This window comes from Barbus barbus (assembly GCF_936440315.1).
Source record: "Barbus barbus genome assembly, chromosome: 47".
Classification (NCBI taxonomy): domain Eukaryota; kingdom Metazoa; phylum Chordata; class Actinopteri; order Cypriniformes; family Cyprinidae; genus Barbus; species Barbus barbus.
Genome location: NC_136725.1, coordinates 17607675 through 17633271, shown reverse-complemented (window position 1 = coordinate 17633271; position 25597 = coordinate 17607675). Strand labels below are relative to the sequence as shown.

The 25597-nt window shown below is 36.3% G+C and overlaps 2 protein-coding genes and 1 long non-coding RNA gene across 3 annotated transcripts; 1 reads left to right on the top strand and 2 right to left on the bottom strand.

Moving 5' to 3' along the window:
* Positions 1-2970: 2970 nt before the first annotated feature.
* LOC306865987 (alkaline ceramidase 3-like) lies at positions 2971-16766 on the bottom strand. Its single transcript, XM_079410912.1, has 10 exons — positions 16641-16766; positions 14308-14418; positions 14114-14166; positions 13876-13928; positions 13328-13409; positions 12790-12825; positions 12435-12493; positions 7474-7575; positions 5025-5129; positions 2971-4928 (listed from the first exon to the last, which is right to left on the bottom strand). Exons 1-10 carry the CDS (start codon positions 16741-16743, stop codon positions 4829-4831), a joined length of 804 nt encoding a protein of 267 aa, XP_079267038.1. The 5' UTR covers positions 16744-16766; the 3' UTR covers positions 2971-4828.
* Positions 16513-21337, top strand: LOC306865988. The gene is made up of 4 exons (XR_013783913.1): positions 16513-16839; positions 18639-18896; positions 19069-19143; positions 20016-21337. It is a non-coding gene; the product is annotated as an uncharacterized lncRNA (long non-coding RNA).
* Positions 17933-20797, bottom strand: serpinh1a (serpin peptidase inhibitor, clade H (heat shock protein 47), member 1a; the record flags this gene model as incomplete). Its single annotated transcript, XM_079410911.1, has 4 exons — positions 17933-18854; positions 18946-19178; positions 20045-20143; positions 20221-20797. The coding sequence occupies 4 exons, from the start codon at positions 20795-20797 to the stop codon at positions 18552-18554; spliced, it is 1212 nt and encodes a 403-aa protein (XP_079267037.1). The 3' UTR covers positions 17933-18551.
* Positions 21338-25597: the final 4260 nt, after the last annotated feature.

Sequence of the window (25597 nt, the reverse complement as noted above, 5' to 3'; positions counted from 1 at the left end):
GGAAAATGTATATTTTTGTCATTTGAACTTGTCATTGATGTAGTTTTCACTATACTTTTAATCACAGTTGATGTGATAAAAACTATATGTAATGAATTGTGATGGAAATGTTATTCTAAATAAATGTAAACATATACTACTATCTCATGTCAGGTTTAGGTATCCTGATGATGTCAAGGGGTTTCCCATTTTTATACAGTCAGAAGCCATGTGTGCAACTGAAATCTCTGACGTCGTGAAGAATACCCCAGTTTACCTGAGCGTCTGAGCTCCAGATGTTCATACATGCTTATTTTCCAAGGAGGTAAATGACTCACAGAATCTCTGTCTTACATGACTCAGTGACAGCTGTATGTGTGCACAGCTATGTAGGATGGAGTTCACTATGGTGGCGCCCTCTATTGTTACAACACTGATACTGCCATTGTTGTGTTTTACCTTTCCAACCTGAACTCATTAATCGTAGGAACTCATATTTAAAATGTAGTTCTAGCAAACATACATTTGCATATTTTTGCATAAACACTGAATAAATATTATTAATGTGACAGCCTTCTCACATATGAACATATGAACTTTAGAAATGTAGGGGTGTTTACAAACCGTTTAGGTTCATAAAATAAAGAATTTGTGGAATTAAAAGGATGGTTTTATTGTATTTGATCAAGTACATTATTTCAATTTGCTGAATTATTAAAACAACGTCTATAGCCTAATAGCCTATTTAAAACTAATGCCACTGTATATTAGAAGTGCTTAAAGGTGGGGTAAGCGATTTCTGGTAGCCAATGTTGATATTTGATAGCTCCGCCTATCAATGTATATGTAGCCTACGCAACCCAGGAAACGATTAGTTCTGTGAAACAAAGCAAAACCAATGTTACACCGTTTCTACACCGGACGCCAGCGGCGTGACAAAATACTATTGGGTATGGGGGCGTGATGTCACGGCTCTAGCGCCATGGTGACTGATTGGAAAAAAATCGCCATTTTGTGAGGCCACTTGTTGTGACGCACCGAGGAAGTTTTAATCATGGGAAGAACCTGTTGTGTTGTTGGATGTAATGTCCGTTAACACGATCGACGGGGGGAAAAATTAGACAGCGGACTTTCTATTGTTTTCCGGCCTGGAAACAGAATGAAGGGAGTCATGTGTCCGATGTAACCAAGCGGAGACGGATGGCCTGTATATACGCCATAAGACGCACGGACATACTCTTCGCAGACATCCCAAGATCATTGAAAGTTTGTTCCAGGCATTTTCATTCAGGTAAGTGTATAAACTTCACTTAGCAAATGATTATGTGTTCTCATTTTGTTCTGTTCCCGAGAAGTAGTCATAGGTTCCTGTACATTTTATAACTTAGCACTATTCTGTCGACATTGCGGCAAAGGGAGTAGGTAAGCAAGATGATACACACCTTTGTACGAACGACGGTGTTCTCACAACTCGCCGGTTTGTAAGCTTCCAAGTCATGGACCCAGCCATTTGTGAACTGAACGTGGGCTTCCAAAGATTTAAAATTACGAAACTGAGCCTCGGTATAAGCACTCGCACCACAGACTAAATATACAAAAATATCTGGAAATGCCAGGGGAGGCAAATCGTCGCGGCCTCGAGTACATCGTCTTGGAGACACCTCATACGGATCCTAATTTCCGATCAATGCCGTCTTCTCCAAGTACCGTTTTCTTGCATCCGGTATAAGTTTGTCTCTATATGATACATTTTGTTCATTTAATCGTCTTTTCAACATTGTTTAACTGGTTGTTTTAGGTCTCGCCCGATGTGGCTTCACAATATGGCAGCACCCTCTTGTTTATGTCCCAGAATGCACTGCGCAGTGACGTCGGTTGCCAAGCTCTATAGAAGTCATTATAATCAGTGATGCTGTCTACACTGGATGCTGCGCGGTTTGACAAATCCCCGACAGAAAACTGCTGCCACGTTCTATTTATGACGTGTTGACACAAATTATTTTCAACGGTCTCTTTATCGCTTCCAGTGTAGGTAGACTTTAGCTGTTGCGGCACGTCCGTTGTAGACACGGTGTTACGAGAGGAAACAAAGCAACCTCGGCATCCGATCGCAGGCCTTCCGCTCTTTGAGTTTTCTCCAGCACTGGAAAGCCGATTCGATATTTACACGGGTCTTACTTCTTGCCTTATCGTTCCGCAGACGTTTTCCTCTTTTGTTTTTTATCCGCCATCTCGATCTTTCTGTTGCTCGCATAGACTGTAAACAAAGATGGACGATGCGTCTCCGCTTCCTTCCACTATAGAAAAGTGAAGCCAAAGCATCTCAGTATGGCCGTTGCCATCTTGAGAAAATTACGTCATTTGGAGCCCGAGTCTGCGCAGTAGAGATTTGTTTGGAGCCAGAGTCTGCGCAGTAGTGTCGTGAGGTGGAGCCGCGGTATCAAACTCCCGGCCAAACTCCTGCAATTTCAGAAAATTGTATTGGAAGTGTAATTAATTTTTTTATTTTGACTCAAGTCCCATTCTTTTACATGGAGAGGGCGGGGTTTATGACCTGTACTGCAGCCAGCCACCAGGGGGTGATCAAAGAGCCCGCGGCTTCACTTCCAAGGATATGTGAGGCACACCCGGTCGCTCGGCTCGGCTGTTTACTTAACGCTCTCTCCTCCACATCATGAGTAGACATGCCCCTTACTGCTGATTGGCTACAAGTTTGTTTTGGTACTCGGCCCTGATTCAGTTTTCCAAAGCGTTTTTGAAAAATTACATACCCCACCTTTAAGGTTAAGTTAGGTTTTAGTTTAATAACAGCACAGGCAAAAATGTTATTTTAAATATGTTAAAAATAATTTCATATTTTAAAGTAATTCAAAAATATTCATGTTTTCTAAAGCTGTCAACATGTTCTTACTTTCCAATGTAATCGTTCAAAAATAGGAACGTTACATATGAATATAAAGTGTTCTGCTTACAGACAAACAAGCCATGTTTAATTAAAGCCATGTTTAATGTTTTGGCAACATAAGTTTTAATGAGTCAAAAAAAAGAAAAAGAAAATCACAAAACACATAATATACATAAATCATTACACAGCCTTTACAGGGCAATGCTGGGAAGGGTAGCCACAATATTCCATTATTATAACTCATCATTTCAGTCATAAGCATGATTAGAAGTCCAAAAATGTATTGCCTATTATCTAAGTCAGTGGATTTAGGCACTAAACTGCTGTGATAGTGGCAGTAATTTTGCTGTTGTTAGTTCGTTTGTACTCTTAGAGAAAATGCTGACCTTTTACTTTTATTCTAATCATTAGATATGTGATGGAATATGTAATTCATAGTTATTTAATATAATGAACATCAAGGCAACAAGGAATAAACTAAAGATTAATGTAAGGCACCCTCAGTGGTACAAATGCGACTCCAACCGAAGCTTTATCTGGAACACTGTGCCTCACACCTCACCACATTGCTTAAGATTTTCTTTCTATCAACTGTGCTTCACATAGAGATGATTGTGTTCTTGTTGAACCATTAACTTGGCACAATACATAAAACAAATGACGAATCAATATTATTAGTCTACACGTTTTCATATGTAACCACACTTCACTGTTGTTGTTTTGACCGCAAGCGCAGCCAGTGGCAGTTCAAGAGAGTTCATATTAGAGGGGAGAATATAATAGATAGGCCTATCTAGCTTATGAGACATTCATTTACTAATAATAGTAAGGTTTTATATGATTTTAATCAATTTACTCTCAACTGAGTAACAGCGTGTCTTGGCTCAATGTTAATTAGCACTCATAATAATTCCTTCATAAAATGTTCATATTAACACTATTTTCATAATTAGTTTACCTAAAATGAGAATAAATTAAATCAATTAAATTACATATTGGTGACATGAGGGGCTTGAAATGTTTGAAGGGCACAATCACACTTAACTATTTATTTTTATACAACTATAAGTTCCGATTTGTCCTTGAATCAATTGTGTTTTGAGCCACTCATCAACTGATTTGTTCAAAACACAGGAACAAATCTCATTAATTGAACAATTTGTTCAAAAATGCTGATTCATTCTGAGTGGCTTAATGAGTGAGTCATTGATTTAGTGACTTAAATTTGCAGAGCAATTCATGACGTTTGTAAATCTGTTCTACTGTAATTAATAATGTTATTTTGTAATATGTGTAACATGGAAACGATTATGTAACATGCTACTGTATCTCTGAAACACACTGAATACATTGACCATTATTACAGTAAAAATGCGTTACAGTAATATCTCATCCCCATCTTCAGGATGAAAAAGCTCATACTTTACTCCCGACTTATTAACACTCATTAATTTTTCTGATCTGCTTAATTTGACCTTCATAATCTCTAAAAATGTAGAGATAAAAGTAAAATCTTGCATAATCTACATTAAGTTCAAGTACAAAATATGAGATGCCAAACTGACTAGATATGATCCAAAGCTATATTAGTTTCCCTCATGATGGCAACAAAAAATACCAGCCGGAACCAAGTCCTAGTTTTGGCCGCTTCTTTCTCGCTAATGAGACCCTCTGATTTATAGGACAATTTCTATGCATATTACAGTGAGCAAAATCACAAAACCACAAACCTCTCATCTAACCTATAATAAAGATAAAAGCTTTCCTTCGTTTGGCAGCTTTCTCGGTAATGCACTTGGCAAACGGAGCGAGAAGGGGAACAAAGGAATGGGGGAAGCAAACTGACAGCCACTGGTCACTTCCTGCTGCCGCTGAAGCTCATTGGCTGGACCTCTGTCTGTCTGAGGTCTGTGATTGGTCCATCTTCCTCTTCTCAGGTCCCTTTCAACTCGCCTTCTGAGATTCAATGTGCAGCATCGGCCAAACGCCACATAAAAACTTCACTTTTGGTCTGTGCTTGAGGTAGGTTGAGCGAATCTGAAGACTATGACAAAAAAATTAAATACAAATTAAATAAATAAATAAGCATATGCAACATGCATCATGCATTTAAGTTACTTAATGTTTCATAATTACGTACCTGAGGAGTATGTGTAAATATGACCCCAGGCCTGTTAGAATGTGCCACCAGGCATGAAGCTGCGTAACCGCTCCGACCACAGGGGGCAGCTGCTGCCGTGTGGCTCTGAACCAAAAACAGTGACAAACAATGACCTCTTCTGTTTTTCATCTGCTCTCATTTTGCTTGGTCAACCACAGAACACAACTCAAGAACACAACAGATCTAAGTAATATAAATATACAAAACATTCTTATATATATATATATATATATATATATACATACATACAGTGCCCTCCAAAAGTATTGGAACAGTAAAGACAAAATTGCTCTGTTGGCTGCGGAGTCAAGAGATTTACAAATATGATTAAAAGATGAGTATGAGAAAAAAATACAGAATGTCACATTTTATTATTGGGTGATTCAACACATAGATGTTTTACCAGCTAAGAAGTTCAGCACTTTTAGAGTTTCATCCCTCTATCTGATGTGAGCATAAGTATTGAACAGTTGCCTCACAGGTCTTTCTAAGTGATCAGCTGTGTCCTGTTGCATTAATTCTTCAGATATTAAAAGCAGGGAACGTGTCGTATCAGTTATATCCATTACTTCTGTATTCTGAATGTTGCATTCGATGATGACACACACAAACCAGGATGAAGATGAGGGAGCTGACTTTGAGAGAAAAGCAAGCAATTTGGATGCTAAAAGAAAAGAGGAAGTCAATTAGAGCTCTAGCAAAAACAAAGGGCATGGAGAAATCAAGAGTTTGGAAACCACCAGCAACCAACAACTACCTGATCGGCTGAGAAAACAACAGTAGTTGATGACAGACAAATCATAAAAGCTGTGAAAATGAATCCTAAAAGACGTGTCTGTAAAATCAGCAACAACTTCCAGAAAGCTGGGGTAATGTTCTGACAATCTACTGTCCTCAGGAGACTTTGACACAGAATTACAGATGCTACACAGCAAGATGCAAACCTCTGACCAGCACCAAAAATAGAAAGGCAAGATTAGAGTTGGCAAAAAAGCACAAAGGTGAGCCAGAAGAGTTTTGGAACTGTGTTTATGGACCGATGAGACAAAGATGAACCTTTATCTAAGTGATGGGAAAGCAAAAATGTGGAGAAAAAAATGGAACTGCAAATGATCCCAAGCATACAGCCTCATCTGTAAAGCATGGTGGAGGTGGTGTCATGGCATGGGTATGCATGGCTGTCTCTGACTCTCTGGAACAGGCCCTCTCAACTTTACTGATGACTTAATGTATGATGACAGTAGCAGAATGAATTTGGAAGGGTACAAAACCATCTTGCCTACCAATATTCAAGAAAATGCCACCAGATTCATTGGGAAGTGCTTCATATTGCATCAGGACAATGACCCAAAACACCCTGCCAGTTCAGTCAAGGAATTTATAAGGGCAAAGAAATGGAAAGTCTTAGATTGCCCAAGTCAATCTCCAGATTTAAATCTGATTGAACATGAATTTCACCAGATGAAGAGAAGAGTAAAGGCAGAAACTCCCCAAAACAAGCAACAATTGGAATTGGCTGCATTAAAGGCTGGGAAAAGCATTTCAAAGGATGAGACCAAAGCCCCTTTCACACAGAGATTCCGGAAAATACACGGGTAATGTGTTCCGGCAATTGTTCCCGGATCGTTAGATTTTGGTTCATTCACACTGCCAGTGATTTTCCGGAATCTGTGCGTGCGTTCACACACAACCCGTAAAGATCCCGTAAAGACACGTGACATTTCATGTGACGTGTATAATGCGCCGCGCACCATTTCACTAAACTGGCGAACGAAAAAAAAACTAAACTAAACTGGCGAACGCACGGCTTTCAGCTTCAGCACGGATAGTGAGGAGCTCCGATCGCTGCTTCATTCCAGTTTACACATTTTTCGTTGTGTGAACTTTGATCTGCCTTCAAAACACCCGGTAAAGGAGTCGCATGATAACGATCAGCCTTTACGGCATTGTTCACACAGTGCTCGTTCCGGGACTGAACCCGGCAATGTTACTAGGTCCCCAGTAACGTGGTTGCGTTCACACAGAAGGCACTCCGGCAATTTTCCGGGACCAACGTGCAGTGTGAAAGGGGCTCAAGAGTCTGGTGATGTCTATGGGTCACAGACTCACTGCTGTGATTGTGCGCAAGGGATCTGCAACTAAATAATAGCTTTTAATCTTTTATATCTGCCTTATGTTCAACTGTCCCAATACTTATGCTCACATCAATGAGTGGGATGAACTCTAAAAGTGCTGTTCTTTTTATTTGGTAAAACATGTATGTGTTGAAATGGCTAATAAAAAAATGTGACATTCTGTAATTATTTTAAAACATTTAATATTTTCATATTTAATTTAATTTAGCACTCTTGTAAACTAAAATGTTACCTTAGTTGACTAAAATGAAAATGATACTAAATGCATAAACATAATGTAAATGTAGATCCACCTTAGAGAGTCACAAAAGATATTATCGATGTTCCATAATACGAATCCCAACAGGAAGACGCTTAATGATGTAAAGCAGAGGGATCTGAGCCATGGATACACCCTACAAAGCACAGACAAGATGTTAATGCACTTATTTATCTTTGTACAAATGCATTAATCATAATATACATTAATACAGACATTGTTTTAGCAAACTCACATTCAGATCTGGCTACATTCTGGTAGGGAATGTCCACTTTTCAAAATCCAATCAATAGAGTGCAACAATAGGGTTCTGGATGTAAATATCCCATTCATTTTCTCCATAGGGGAATTGATTTTGAATGATAATTTATAAAGACAGACTTACTGTGAGATATGAGCTGGTTAACCGATGGTATTTGCTTTAGCTAAACTCGTCAACCCATGTTATTTCAAATAGTTTTTTTAAATAATTGTGTTTAACAGCAAATTTCCTGGAGAAAAACTACATTACACATCATTCTCCAAACAAATCTCTACCAGTCATTCACAATGTTTAATGGGACTGTATTTCTTTCTCTCATTAAAGCCATTAGGTACACAGTCCTGTATTTTTTTTAATTTTTGTAATTTGTGATTTACCTCATAGCTGGTTAGTTTGGTTCATAGCTCATAACACTTTAACAAAGAAGAGAGAGAGTCTAGTGCACTATGTGTCCAAAATTTGATTTATTGCCCCCTCATAAAAATTAATTAACTAGAACGTTAGGTAAAAATGTTCATTGATCAAAACAGAACATCTTTCTAAGATGTACAGCGATTAAAGCACATCCGTGTTAACCATTTTATGACGTGCATCGGTGACGTTTTAGACTTCTGTCTTTAAAATCTGACCCCAGAAAACAGATGTCTCAATATTTTGTTCTTCTTTTAATGAAAACGTGGGGTAAGCAGTTTTTGTCCTCATCTGCAATATACCGGCGCGTTTTAACATGTCATAAATTCCAATAGTTCGTCAGCAAACGCAACTGTTTAATGAGATAAGTCACATCAGAGCTGTATTCTTTAACATTTTTCATCTACCTACATGTTTAACGGCGCTACTGTTCTAGGTCTCCTCACACCGTTGTGAGATATAAACAGCAAAGTTTTTCATAGCGTTATGCTTTGAAACCAGAAAAAAATGTAAGTTTCCATGACTTTGCGCGCTCTTTCTGTTTGAATTAGTTTACCGCGGTTTCCCCATCCTTATCTTATTTTCCCCCACCTAACTGTAATTGTTAGGCCTTACGCTTACGGTGTTATACACTTTGTCTCCTAGCTTTTGCTGGTCATATAAGTCAATATTTCTGCAAATTTGTTTGATTCAATAAAATATTGCGTCTTCATTCGAGACATTTACACTACATTATTGTATCGGAGATAAGATACAAGATCGTTCCTTTTTAAATATTATTAACTTGATAACAAAGTTAAGAATGTTGTTGGCAATTTGCGGCTGTCTGGGAAAGCTGTGTGTGTGTGTGCGCGTGAGAGAGTTTGAATAAAAAATGTTTTAGTTAAAGATGTGATTAACTACAAGCATCCTAACTTAGAAACACAACACTATATGGTTTTCCCCCAAAACCGGTTGTTCAACACCTTTAAAAAAATTGTAAGAAAGTGTATTGTGTTTTGAAGAGAAAGTCAGATATGGTATATAAATTAAATCTATTTTTTATTTTTTATTATTGATTAATATGATAGAATCACGCTGAATTTATGAGGTTATGTATTAATACTGGTTCGTGTACTCACCGGTTACTGTATACATGTACGAGAGAAATGCATACACTCAATTGTTTTATAAAGCTTTTAGTCTGTCATTACAAATATCTTAAAGAGAAAAGCCTTTCACGTATTTTACTTTCATTTGTCTCAGGATTCTGTTACACAAAAACCACTTGAACGTGGACACAAATCCTACATGAAAGCTAAAAGAGATGACTTTTTAAAACCTGTTAACCTTCGCCCCCATTTGGGGCCTCGCAGGTGAAAATAACCTACCTAAATTAAAATGGTAACAGTTCGTGACAAAGTGTGCTTACACAAACAAATTAGGTATCTTTGGAAAGAAGACACTCTGGGCTTTACTATCTATCATCCAGAGTTGATAATGCTCAAAAAGATAAAAAGTTATAGGCACTGACGTGCCTTGAAAAATATTTTTCCACACTGAATGTTTTTTTATTTCATATACAAATACATGAAATAAGTCCTGGAGCAATCCAGAAAAGTAATGGATCGAAAGCCACATGTCTCATGAGTTCATATTTCAAATTTGAAGAAGATACCATGAAAAATTAGATTCCTGAAATATTTTTTCTGAAACTATTTATAGTCCCCCCACCCCCCTGTTTGAGGAAAAATAACCACCAAATGGATTGCAGAATTATACAAACTATTTTAGTCATTATACATGTTCCTGCATAATGAAAATAACTATAAAATAATAGAGAGATTTATTTGAGCACAAAAAAATACAAAAATAATTATTTGAGTAATAAAAAAGGAAAAAAAATAGAAAAAAATGCTTTGTATATAGTATGTATACTGAAGTATTCTGATTGCCAGACATGAAGTGATATTGCCAGACATGGTCATAGAGACACACACGCTGATGTGCTTCCATTCAGATGATAATCATACAGATGGGCCATATAATCAATAATAGCTGATCATTGAATCACAGTGATAGCCGTCATAGAGTCGGTAATAAACACGCTGATGTCCGTCCATACATATTATAATCATGCAGATACGGCCACATTCCCCACACAATACACACACACACACATATAAAAAATGTAGAAGAAAAAAAAAAAAAGTTTTTTTTATGTAAAAAGCAGATCGCTAAGTTACGCCCCCGCTCAGATGACAGCGTCATAGGCTGCGTCATGGCTGGCAGGAGGGAGCGCCAAATTCAAATAATCTATATTCCGCTTTTCTGAGACTTTTTTTTCCGTGGACGGTCTCATTCTGTTTGTAAAACTGTATGCTACAACGCCGTGTTGTTTTTTTTACCACCAAGACGCTGTTTTTGAGCGTAATTTATTCCATAACGGACGCGAACAATAATTCTCTGAAGAAATGAAACGTAAACAAAGGAATATTCATCCTTATTACAGCGTTATTGTTTCGCTGGACTAAAAGTGCTCGCTGGGATGTTGTTCTGTGGACCATTACCTCTCTAACTGAACTGGGATTTCAGCAGTGGACGCGTTTGTGACTCGTTATTACAATGATAAAGGTACGTACGGCTTTTTTATTCTGCCTGTTTTGATGTGTACTGCTTACACAAATGTAGCAAAAACATTCCTTATAAGCTTCCCATCGAAAAACAGCGATCTGTCGTCGATGCTTGAGGCTTAGACCTTCAAAATGATATATAGTTTGTCAAGATTAACGATATTCTTTCATGTTAAATTCATTCATAAACATTAAACTAGTGGGGAAAAAAACGCTTCAGTGCGATGTCGCTCTGGTGAACGTTACTATTTTTACAGATACTTAACACCTTAACATATCTGTATCAGTAAGATATTTATGTCATCACAAACCATCAGACAATGATATCGAATATTTGCATGTTTCTTATATCAGTTATTTGATCAAATCTTAGTCAAATAAACCTATATAGACCAGTTTTTATTTTAATAAAATAAAACATTATACTGTGAAAAAAAATAAATGCTACATTTAAACCCCGCGGTTAATAATACCATTTTTAAAGTGAGAAAGGAAGTCTAATCTGTTGTAAAGATTCTGAGAGACATTTGTTGCACCTTATAGAATTACTTTTGTTGCAAACAACCTTATGGCAACTAATTTTCAGTCTAATATAGGTCAAATTCATAAAGAAAAATCTTGCGTGTCTTGCGTTAATCAGAGGATCATTTGCCTGCTTCAATAATTCTCATCATGGTTTTAGGTTTGAAAGATCTAAAAACGTATGTTAAAATGAAAGTTATATCATTGTTTAATCATACTGCTTTTCATCATCTTGTAGTGTTATACCCAGTGTGATTCTAAGCTTTTATTTGTAAAAGGGTTGTATGACACATCAAAAGTCTAAATATTTAACTGTAGGGCTGTTTGTTTGAGTGTTTATGTTTTGCGTGTATGTTTGTGTTGAGTGGTTGTTTATTTTTGTGCATGTGTTGAGTGTTTGTTTGTGTGTGTGTGTGTGTGTGTGTGTGTGTTTGGGTACCTGTTTGCATTTGCAGTGTATGTTTATGTTTGTGTTGAGGGTTGAAAAATATATGAATGAGAAAAGAAATAACAAAACTAAATTAAACAAGATTTTCCAACAGCATAGACCATCTTATTAAAACCATAATCTTTGTGGGGCCTCTATTTATTTATGTTTGTTGTTATCGACTTCTTTATCTATCTCATCCTGATCATCAGTTTGAAACCGCATTCGAATAGATTATAAATACTCAATTCTCAACTATACCTAACATTTAACTTCACCAGATATGTGTTACAAAAAAGGTTCAATAGGGCACACATCCTTTGACCCGTACCTAAACCTTCGACAGTTCACACGCGCAGGTGCACATCATAAAATGGTTAACACAGATGTGCTTTGGTCGCTGTACATCTTAGAAAGATGGTCTGTTTTGATCAATTAACTTTTTATCTGACGTTCTAACAAAGTTTACGAAGCTAGACCCCCTCAAAAACTCATTAGATTGCAAATGAGGGGTTTTTATGAATTTTTATGAGGGGGCAATAAATCTAATTTTGGACACATAGTGCACTAGACTCTCTCTCTCAAAGACTTTCTAAATTACTATGGGAAAATGAATGGGAATAATACTTTTGCTACCAAGGCTACTGTTCCCAAAGGTTTTTTCCTGCTAAATAAACTGTTTCACTTGGAAATATCTCACATCATAGAAAGTAAAACAAGCTTTAAATGCAGCTGTGGAAGTGATAGATTAATTCACTCACCAAGTGACTATGAAAACAGCGCGAATCACCAAGAAAGCCACTAGTACGGCATACATGACCTGGGGGAAATAATAAAACTGTTGTTAACCTGTGTATTTAGCACCATCTGCTATATAAACAACATGATATCATTTTGCTTTACATGACAGTGTTGTACTGGTCGTATTAAACAAAGAGCATGAACAGAGTCACACCCTACTGTCATGCCTTTCAACAATAGAAATAGACAACAAATACTGATTGCAGAAGCTGTTTTGACACAACATTGTCATGCTCTCAAAAACACCTGACAACGTAGGATAAAACAAAATAGAGAGGTTCTTAATGCAGCATTAAATATTTAGTTAGGCCTCACCTGATGAAACACAGGCTCCTTCCAGATCAGGTAAATCTGCAAAAGATAAATGAAATGCACTTCCTGAGCATGAAGAAAAAATACCTAAAAATATCAATAATATATACAGTACATAAAGAGTGGGGACTGAGACTGCATTGAAAATCTGGGATTTTATTCATTTAAAAAAAGGAAATAAGCAATGTTGTGGGGTTTCTAAAAAAATAAAACAATGAAAGTTTAATATGAAAAAGAGGAAATATTTATTAAGATTTTGCAGTATTTCTAGGTCACTTCTTCCCCATTGTTATTTTTATTTTGAGCATTTTTATGCAAAGTGTCGTGGTCACTTAATGAATAATAACATTCTTAAATCATGCTGGATAATATGGATCATATAGACGCCATATTAGAAAATATTAATATTTTATTTTAAGATCGTTTATTTTTTATTTTTTATTTAATTCAAATGATGCTGTTAATTTTATTTGAAATTAATTTTTTTTTGCCCCACCCTATACTACTTTAGAAAATTTAGAACAGCAAAGAAAAAACTTACCACGCTAACAATAATACTGAAGGTCAGCAAAAGTGTAATTGACAAATAGTTAACGGCACGCTCTTGCTTGAAGCACTCATATCTGTAATATGTGAGATATGCATTCAAACAATTAAATAAACAAACAAACGAACAAAAAATACAATCATGCGCTACCATTAAAAAATTTGGGGTCAGTAATTATTTTTTTTTTAATTCAAAAAGGATGCATTAAATTGGTCAGTAAAGACAATCATAATTTACAAACAAAATATCTGTATCAAATAAAGTAATAATTGTAACTAAACATATTTCACAATATTACGGTTTTACTGTATTCATAATCAAATAAATGCAGCCTTGGTGAGCATAAAAGACATTTCAAAAACTATTTCAAAAATCTTACCAACCCCAAACTTTTGAATGACAGAAGAAATCCAAAATCTTAATAATAAAAAGCATTTTCTGTCCATCAAATACAGCATCCGATCCTCATTAAGCTTATTATGAGTGTTCAGAGGCCAAAGTTGAAGGCAGACAGTGTGCAGGTGTAAGAAATGTCAACTTACAGGCAGTAGACAAAGATGCAGCAGCTGTAGATCATCGGCAACTCATCCAGTAACTAAAAGCAAAAGACAATCCAGAAACTGACAGCATTTGTGTGACACTTGTGAATTACTGCTTTTGCTCTGGGGATGTACCGTTAGAGAAGCAACTTTGTGGCTATAAAATGAAAGTGAAATTAAGCTTTCATGTGCTTGGGAACAAGATGCACACTTTGAAAGGCTGAAGAAAAGTCAAGCCCACCTGCATTTCATACTGTAGTGTCATGTGGAAGCTCCACGAACCAATACCTACGGCTGTACAGAAAAGAGAGACCACATAAAACACGGTACATTTTATCTCTGCTTGATTAGGAAATACAGTCTTGAATAACTGGGTGAAAGGTCACTTAAAAATGAGGTTTGTGTTTATATAAAATCACATGAAAGATACATTACCAGCAATTCCTAAAAAGGACAACACATAGCGTACTTCCAAACCATCTTTACACGTCTGAATGGCTCCATAAATGGGAGGTAGGATCATTATCAGGTTACTGACAGTATTCCCTGTAGAAAGCAAAAAAAAAAAGTTTTTATATTAATGAATTTAAATATTAGGAATTAGCTCACCCAAAAATTAAATGAAAATTAACTCACCCTCAGACCATCCTGGATGTACGAGTTTGTTTCTTTAGATTTGGGGAACTTAAACATTACATCACTTGCTAACAAATGGATCCTCTACAGTGAATGGGTGCCGTCAGAATGAGAGTCCAAACCCATTCACTGCAGAGGATCTGTTGGTGAGCAACTGATGCAATGCTAAATTTCTCCAAATCTGAAGAAACAAACCTGAGGCTGAATACATTTTCAGCAAACTTAAAATTTTTGGGTGAACTATTCCTTTATAAGTCATATTTGAGTTATTCTGTGAATGATAACAGTAAAAACTGCCCTGAAATTCCACTTGAATGAACAATAGATGAGTGAACTTCATCCAAACCAGCTTCTTAGCACCACCAGCAGTCAGACTGCTATTGTGCCTCTTTGCTGAGGCCAAGAAAACTAAACCTCTGCTAGAAAGCCCTAACACGGTGTGTACAGTCCTATTGTTTCCCTGTTTGGATATACGGCTTGTCATACTGAACATAGCACATTCCTTCACAAGGCAAAAGGTTCCCGCTGGACAGCAAACTATCACTTTGTGCACTTTGACCAACTTATCAGAGTGACCTGAAATCTACTTCAGCAAACAACATGGAGATGTGATGGCCACATACACTGTGTCCTTCAACACTGTCATATATGGTATATAATCAGCAATCAAACTAAAGTTCCCAATATGGTAATCAAAGAAGCAGTACTTCTCTCAGTTAAAGGTCTGTATTGTGAAAGTAATGTAATTTTAACAGTTTAAATATTATATTATTCTTACAAAAATATACTGATGGTACATTAATGCATACAGTACCATACATACATACATACACAGTACAGTGGCTTTGGGTACTTATTGGCTGATCAGGCGAGAGGACCAACTACATCAGAAAACCATCTTAGTGTTTAATGCTGTTTTCTCTTTTCTTCATTATATGATTTCTCATTCTAATTATATTAATGATAATAAACATTTTAAAGTGTTGCTAGGTTAATGAGTATGTCTGAAAGAAACAAACCAACAAAAGAAAATGGAAACAAATACTGCCTATAAATATTTTATATTGGCCATGAAAAAAAAATTCTTCATTATTTCTGTTACATTTATTTTGTTCACATCACAATTTTCATATTTGGGATCTCACATGTTGCAGTTTTTTAATCTTTAATATTATGACTGTAACTGAATTATTCAACTGAATGTTAGACAATTGTTGCATTTTTCAGTTTTAACTTAGAATGTAGCTTTAATTTTATTATTATTCATCATCTGCTTTTCGGTTGATCAGAACAAATGTACCAGCAAAGACCTGCAAACCATCTTCAGCTGGTAATGCAGGGACCAGCGAAACTCCACACAATTGCTGTAGTATTATAGTAAGATTTATGAAGTAGCCTATAAAAATTCACTAAATCTGGCATATTTACAGTACAAGTTATGTTGCTTGTTACACTGTTAGCTCTTTATAACCATGTTCAACTCACTGTACTTCACACTAGCAGCTCTGAATCGAGTCACTGCTCACATTTTCAGACCATACACTCATAGTCAGTTTATAATTAAAGCAAATTAAAGAACGATTAGCATCTACGTGGTGGGAAATAAACAATGTTTTCTGTTAACACTCTTTGAATTCACTGAAAATCTGTGTCGTCGTCACGAGCTCCTCCCTAAATATTGCCACACACTGAGTCTCCACTCTCTTTCCGGTCTTTTGTTTGAATGTCTTTTGTTATTGAGCTTTGTGATACAAGTTAAACGCGGACAGAGGGTCGCTGGCCTCAGTTACGAATCCTACTATGGCTAATGCTTATGAATTTTAATTAGGTTACGCTGACGTCGCTTTGTAACTGAACAAGGCGTGGCTTTTAAATATTAATTACGCCACTGTGATGTTTCTTCGAATCCTTCCAATGGAGAAGAACGGCCTTATGAATATTAATTAGGCTATGATGACGATGCCTCGTAGCCGTCCAATAGCGAACGATTGCCTCATGAATATTACGTATCACGTCTTCTCATAGTAGGGTTCGACAACGCTCCTCTCTCCCGTTTAATATCCGTGTTTACCGTCCTACACGACAATGGACCGCGTGTAGCGAACACAAGACCACCGTTCAAACGTACTTACAGAATTCTGCGATGTAATACGAGACCACATAATTCTCCTCGCACCAGTCGAGAGTTGAGGTCGGTGTTCCCCAGTAGCCCGGCCTGTCCGCCGCCGGAGCCATGATGAGGAGCTCAGATCGGTCTGACAGGCGGAGGGAGGAGTGTCCTGTACGGTAACGGATTCAGAGCTCCATCCAATCTGAACGGGCCTTCGTGCGGTAACAGTTACACTACAGCCTTCTGTAACTCAATATAACGAAGTAATCGCTGAAAGGACAGCCTACTACTATATAAATACATAAAATGTATTGAAGAATAACTCGTGAACATCGAAAGTCATGTACATAAACTGTTGACCTATCATAACATGCAAAATTAGCATTTTACTATAGGTAAACAGAAAATACATATTGGCCATAACATTTTATTTTATTTAAAAAAAATTATTAGAAATATATGGCCAACATGGGAAATTTGAGATGTTTTCCTTTAAAGTTGATATAGGATTATTTAGCTGTTTTCATTGAATATTAGACGATTTCTGTATTTTTTACAGTTTTTACCCACAATGCAGTTGTTTTATAACGACATCTATCATTTTTGTGGGTTGAAGGTAAAACATAGGTGTGCACAATCAGATAACACGAGTTCACGTGTGAGAATACAGACAAACCTGTTTCTTTTGAATAGAAAGTCTCGCCAAAAACTTGATGAAGGAACAATAACTTTATATGTTTCAGTGTACGGCCTAACCAGATAAATCCAGATCATGATTGTTGTTGCTTCACATTCCCTTATCAGTACATATGTCTAGAAAATCACGCTAGATGTCGCCAAAGTTTTGCATGCCAAAAACAGTCAACGTGGCATAAATTCATATAAAAATATCTTGAAGAAAATTCGGAGTAGACCACTAAGGCTCGAGGCTGTGAGAGACTTTAGTGTCATTGCTCAGCTGACCAAACCTCTTTCTGAGGGAAAAAATAAATAAAAAAAAATCAGTAGACAAAATCTCCAAAAACAGTTTGAAAGTTGTAAGCTGTAAAAATAAAAAATAGCATAAAAATACAAAATAAATACTTTACAGAGCGTGCCATTGTAAAGACTGATAGTTTATCCTCTTCAGAACCTCGTTTTCATCCACGTTAAATTCAATATGGCCTTTAAGGTCTATTATATACTGAATATTTTGGAATTCGCATTCTGTGAACATTATACAAATTTTATACATACTACACTTATTATTTCTGATGTATAACAAACTATTTGACCATAAAAGCAGTACGGTGTAAATAAAAACCCACACACGTTCTCTCTCAGTGATGCTGATTTTATTGAAAAAAGAGGAACAAACCAACATTTTTAGACAACCGTGTTTGGTGCAATGTGAAAACAAGCTTTAAAATGGTACAGACGTTGGGCTCATATCACATACTGTCTAGTGCAGACACAGTATTCAGTGCAGACACAAGTGTGCACTTCTGAGAGGAATGTTTCAGCATGGCGTGGTGAACTCGCAGGCACTTTGTGTAACAAAATCCACAGACTTTTTTAGAAATCAAACACTCGGCATAGTGAGTTATGCGCTCCAGCAATCGAAACGCAATGGAAAAAGATAAACCCCTGAGCAAAACTGCTGTTCGTGTGGATTTATAGCGAATTTCACGGAGATCATACTTAATATAAGCATGCTGCACTTCTCAGAAACCGATTCAGGTGTAAATTTACGATACTTTGTCAAGAACATTTGCATTTTTTAAAACAAAAAAACATAAGGCAGTTGTGTCACTTGTCACTTTTCAAAGTAAACGTAACGGATAGCACATGGTGGTCCACAGATGGACGATAGAACGAACTCAGGTGTACCATTTACACACATCCATAAATCTCCATACACACACAGTCATAACCACAAATTTAAATGAGCAAATTACAATTCATCCCTCATTTTATCACCCTTCGGTCGGACCAGCCGGCCCATGAAAAGGATTGAGTTTGTCTTCTTGTCCTTCACCAGGAAGATGAAGGGATGGTCAGCATAGAAGAGTTTGGGGTTCTTGAGTTTGTCGGAGCCAAAGATGCTTGTATCGGGTGGATTTCCCTCCGTGTCCCACTCCATGGCGGAGGCATGGAATACGTTGGACAGATAGAGGTCTTTCTTCCCAGAGATGTTGGACAGATCAGCTTTGGCCTTGTCCACAGCTTCTGTCAGACCCAGCTCGGCGAGATGTTTCTGCAAGAAAGCAAGCAGTTACATTAGTAATTGAATTCACAGGTGAGTTTAGAATAATAAATAGCTTGCTAGAATTGCAGATTGTCTGTACCTGTAGGTTGTGGCTGACCTCCACGCTGACCTTAGGCAGTGACACAGCAACTGCCCTCTGTTCCATTTTACTGATCCAGGTGTTGAGTTGTTCACGTGTCAACAGTTTCTCCACTCTCTCCAGGGATTCTACGTGGTACGGCATGATGAACACCACAGACGACATCTTATGGGCCAGTGCCATGTCCAGAACTAAAAGGTTGTTGGTTGTGTCGTCAAAAAAGCCATAAATGCCTGAAAGAGAGCATGAATGTATGTGTAAAGGCAAATGATGGAAGCCTAAAATTTCCTGCGAAGGCACACAGGATTTTTGAACACAGATATTTGTTATTATTATAATTTTTTAATGTAATTGATAAAAAAAAAAAAACTTTTTTTTTTAACTAAACGTAACTAAATATTTTATATATTAATTGTATATATATTTTATATGTTAGATATATCTAACAAAAAAAAAAACTTTTTTTTTTAACTAAACGTAACTAAATATTTTATATATTAATTGTATATATTAATTAAATTAAAGAATATGAGATGACAAAATACTGGATATTGAATCTCAAAATTCATTATTTAAATTATAAATTATTATTTATTTAAATATATAAAATATTTATAAAATTATATGAACATAAATATTTGAATTGTTAGTTTAATTTTGTTGTTTAATTGTTTTTGTTGTCATCTGGTTTTTGTTGAGTAAAATTACATTCCATTTAACTAAAATTAATCAATATGTAGTAATAATGGCTAAATTTAAGGTGTCAAACTGCAAAAATAATAATTATTTTAATACATAAAATATTTAAAACTAAATATGTAACTCATTTGAAGATTTAGTTTAATTTTGCACTTTCTTGTAAATTAAAATTTTATTTTTATTGACTTAAGTGCATGCTAGTAAAATTGACTAAAACTAAAGAACGCAACATTAAAGAATACACAAAAAATCTATAAACATTACTACTTTTACAATACTACTGTCCCAATAATTTCTAATGAAAATTTAAACAAACAAACAAAAAATCCTCAATAACAAAGCACTAAGATACACATCATTTTGTGTTTCAGGATTAGATCTGCTTTAACCACGGCCTCACCTGTGCGATGCATCATGGGTACAGAGACGGTGTAGGAGCGATGCACTAAGAAACCACGATTATCCACCATCTTATGATGGAACTGCTCATCCCAGTGTGCTGGAGAGAAAACAGAGCCACGTATTAGTTAAAGAATCTACAAATTGCTCCTAATTCTAAAGTTATCCAAGACTTACGTTTATAAAACATGGCATTGATGATCATGGCTCCATCTGTCTTCTCCACATCTTTGGTCACCTCGGGCAGCTTGCCGTCTGTGGACTTTGATGCCCATTCGTTGATGGCCTTCACTGCACTGCGCTTGTCACGGAAGTTTATTTTGGAGTGCTCGTAGTTATAATGCTTCTTGCTGCTCTTCAGAAAGTTGTCGACGAAGCTCACAGAGCTGGGGCCATACAAACGGTTGCTGATCTTCCAGGTGACGTTACGTGCTGTTGAGTTACTGACCTCAGTGAGAAGCTCTGACAGCCCAGAGTGCAGCTGCTCGTCCTTCACCGTAGTGGCGCTCAGGACGGTTTTGACCTGAGAAGCAGTGTTGGATTTCCCTCCAAGAGCCACCAAACCCAACGAGGAGGCCACAACCACAGGGGAAATCAGGATGTTCTCAATGTCCTTCTCTTTTGCGATGTTGTGGTACAGGTTGAAGGCCAAATTGGCGCTGTTGTCTGCCAGCATGGAGGCATGGCTGCTGAGCGTCTTTTCCCCGCTCACAGTAGCCAGTAAGCACAGGAGAACCACGTTTGACACCAACATGATTTTGGAGCTTGTAAGTTTACAGCCTATAAAAGTAGCAAAGATTAATCAGTTACTTTAGATAAATATCAGATGGTTTTCTGTATGTGTAGAGCTGTAGATTGTGTTTCAGTTCCTAACCACAGAACTGAGAGTAGCGCCAAGATATATTAGAGCTGTAATTTTAAAATCCCATAGCCTTTAATGACAGGCCTGCTATGCTAAAGGAAGTCCAGCAGATATTTAAGGCAGTAATGTTACATAACTGCCACGTGCACAGCTGTAACCTTTAAGTTCTCTTTATTATAACATATTTTTGCTTATTCCTTGCTGAACATAAAAAAATATGTTTAAGAATGTTTCAACTGTTTACACTACCATTCAGATGTTTGGGGTTGGTAAGATTTGTTAATGTTAATGTTGAAAGAAGTATCTTATGCTCACCAAAGCTGTATTTATTTGATCAAAAATACAGTAAAACCAGTAATATTGTGAAATAATATTACAACTCTTTTCTATTTTAATATATTTTAAAATTAAATGTATTTTTCCCAAACTTTTAAACAGTTGTGTATATCACATTACTTTTCACGGAAAAAAGCTGTGCAGCCACATATACAGATTTCATGGCTCCCGGAGTCATCTTACGCCAGATAACTGTTATCCAATCAGCACTGCCAGGATGGCAGGAAGTTCTGACACTAGTGTGGGAACAGCAAATTCCCCCACCCCTCTACCAGCCCAAAATGTTGCCTTCGGACATGCAAAATGCACCATACCCCGCACCCTCTCAGTGAATGGCCTTTAATTATGCCTACATGTCAGAGCCTGAAGGAGCAATGGAGAACATTTGGAACTGTGGTGTCTGCCAAAAACCTTTCGAATCATCACACAAACACATAAATCAAAGCACTTTGCTGCTTATAAGCATCTTTTCACCTTTGAGTAAAACATTAGTTACAAAGTCTTATACAAGCTTTTGTTTTACATTTCAGAATTTAAAAAGAAGGATTCTGTTATGGAATGCCACGCATTTTTTTGCATTTTTCATGCTGCTGATGAAGCTTGAACGCAAAGTTTGTTTTCACAGCTGTAACGGTATCTGTTACTCACCTCTCAGAGCTCCCAAAAACTTGTACACCCTCTCGGATCTGTTGGCTTTCCCCTGACACCAAATCCTTCATGCAGACTTTATAGTCTGGAAAAGAAACTTCTGGAAGTAGGGAAAGGAGTATTATAATGGTTCAGTTTTTCTGTGAGACCTCCCCCAGATCTAGTTACTGTGGGAACTGGACTCTCTCCTCAAGGTCCTAAAGGCAGCAGGAACTGACCCCTTTCCTGCTCGCACACTCACACAATGGCTAAACTAAAGTGCTTTTTCATGCAAGGAAAAAGGTGGATGTAATTCAGAAATATGGACAGCAGATTTACTGATTAACATAAAATCAAATTGAAAAATATCCCAGTAAGAAGTAAACTAATTTAGTGTAAAACCTGGTATTAATACTTGATTTATTTAAGTTACATTTTATTATTATTATTTTCATAATTTGTTCAGAAAATGCAAAGTATATTATAAAAGTAACGAAAAAATAAGTTAAGACATTGTTCTACTTCCACCCCCACCCATCTATCTCTCCTCCCTCTCCTCCCTCTCTCTTCTGTGTGCCACGTTTTAGTGGGTCGTGTCTTGGCCTGCAAGCGGACAGCAGACAAAACAGAGGTTTTATCTGTCTGGTTGGGCATAAAGCATGCATTATGATTTCTATGTCCTCATAATTTTTTTTTTAAAAACAACATTAGACAGATTTTATGCAGTAAACTAATATGCTATGTATCTCTCTTCTTTATATAGGAGTCCTGTTGTACAAACATGAAGCACTGGAATGCATAAAGAATCCCAGAGGAACATTGTATTGCCTAGAGTTACAAGTTGCTCTTTTAAAGCTCAGGAGACTTGGAGGGATATCAGTAATGTTTCATTATAATTATCCGTCTCTCAGTGCTGCAAAAACATTTCTTAATGTTTACAGAAATTTAGTGTTACTTGGCTTGCTCACCAATGGGCCCTCTGCAGTGAATGGGTGCCGTCAGAATAAGAGTTCAAACAGCTAATAAAAACATTACAATAATCCACAAGTAATTCACACCACTCCAGTCCATCAATTACCATCTTGAGAAGTGAAAAGGGGCATATTTGTAAGAAACAAATACGATTAATCCATTAATAAGATGTTTTTAACTTTAAACCATTGCTTCAGCTAATTACAAGTCTACAAATAAACATTTTTCTAACAGCACTATCTTTTTTCATTTGTTTTAAGCTTAAACCTCACAAAATATAGTGAGGTACAGTATTACAAAATGTATTTATTAATTATCTAAGGAGAAATAAAAATAGATAAAATTTTGTGTATTAAAATCGTTTTTCGACATTTGATTGCATATCTAGTTTCTAACATTAAGATGTGATGAAGCAGATCTCATTAGCTGCATGTGGGCCGAACAGGCTGCTTCTCCGTAACATCTAACATGACACTGTTCAAAGAAACAAACCATTAACAGCACAGATTTCAAAGTATATGCCTCCAGCCCACTTTGTAAAGATCAGTGAAAACGCATCTGATGGCGCTGGCATTCCTCAGGCATCAGAATGTTGAAAGAATGCTGCTCGCTTCAGTTGTCAGGGTTTCTCTTCTGATTTGCTGCTTAATGTGTTTTGTCATGTTGTTAGATCCACATAGCTTGAGGTTTAACCTAGACTGACATCCACTGATTAACTGCCGTGAACAAAAAGGGAAATCGAGAGAGTTATTTCATTGCTGTAGATCCTGAAACAACCACATTTTTGCCCTTTTATTCGCTTATCTTCTCTGGAAAGAAGTTACTTACGTTATCTATTATTTACTGCTCAAACTTAGGGTATTTTATGTGTATAAGTATTGAACTCTTATAATTAGCAATGCTGAAAACATTTGTGCTGCTTAACATTTTTGTGGAAACCTGAACTTTTTTGGGATTCTTTTTTATGATAAAGTTTAAAAGAACTTATTAGAAACTAAAGATTATTAGGCTATAAATATATAAAATCATTATATTATATTGTTTTATCTTATTTTAAAATGTTTTACATTAAATGATCCGTTAATGACTCCTTGATGAATAAAATTATTGATTTCTTTAAAAAAAACAAAAAAAAACGTACTGACTTCAAACGTTTGAACGGTAGTATATGTCTATATATAACAATAATGCAGAATTCATATGTACTGTATATACAAAATGAGCACTAGGGAAATGACAGGATGTTCTTCCTGTCATCCTGTTTACATTCACAATTCCTTAAATAACCTATAACTAGGGGCAGGCCTGTCAAAGTTCTATATTTTAATCAAAACCAGTCTTTATTGTGTAAATGTTATCCTGATCTGGCATTGCGGTTGAGTTTCTGTTGGCTGGGTGGGATTTCACTTATGATTGAATGTCTATAGTCTTCTCTATGACTAATGTATCAGAGGTTCAGATCGGTGGAAACCTACCCAGCTTTTGTTAACACTTCCGTGACAGAAGGCAAAGGAATTTGGCTCTCAACGTGTTTGAACTGTTATCTGCTCTTTGTGCTTTTGGGGGCAGAGCAGATATTATCGCTATGCTATGGTGGTGGTGTCTGGTGTGTGTCTAAACGGTAAACTTAAACTGTGAGTCTTCTACTGCTTGATTGTTGTTAGAGTATATTCCAACTATTCTAAATGAGTGTAAGCAGTCGTTAGAGACTAACTCTCTTGTGACTGTAACACCATAGCATCTTGTAAATGTGCAGTTTAAGCTAAAAGAAACAACGTTTTCTATAACACATTTAATCATCTCTGTAATAAAGACCCCATCAAGAAAAATACTTACTTTGTGAACATGCCACAATCTTTTAATATTGCACGTGAGATATATATATATATATATATATATTGGGGTAGTTTTAAAAGCATCAGAAATATATGAGGGCGTCTTCTTGTGGACAAGTATGAAAATGGCAGCTTAGACTTTTTTTTTTTTTTTTTTTGCTGTGTGTGTGTGTGAGAGAGAGAGAGAGAGAGAGAGAGAGAGAGAGAGAGAGAGACTGCATGTTCCTGCAACTACAAATGTATCCACATGGTGCTGCTAGATTCACATGCGCTTCCCTACATAGATATTTCATAATAAAAGGATTGTAATTAACAAATGATTATTTATTTTTGAAAAAAATTGTAGCTTATAATTATTAGAATCTATTATATTCTATTATTACAGTTTATAATATATAAAACATGACCTGTTAGCTCTTCGTAAATAACAAGCATAATATTCTCAATGAAAAGTTCGGAACAAATAGGCTAAATAAATTTTGATAAATAAAAGTAACATGATGGAATTCAAATATGTAATGATTATAATAAATATCGTTCTATTCTATAATTGGTCCTTGCTATTATTACTGTTTATTAAAAAATATATACACAGTAAGAACTGGGGGAATGACAGAATGCTCTTCGTGTAAAATTATTAGGCCTATATTATTATAATATTCTATCATATAATTAATACATTATTTTGTGATTATTAATTATAATTTAAAACTTTTATTTTTTTCTTAGACAACAATCATTGTTCCTGAATGAATGTCCCTGTCCATTCAAGTCCTTAAAAGTGGATTTGCATATGTTCTAGAAGACTGGAGCTGTTGAGCAGAACAATCATCCAAATACACAAATACACCCGTACAGCTGTGCCTGGCTAGTGTGTCTAAAACTCTAAGTCATGCTTGCTGAAGGACAGCCTCAGTCCACC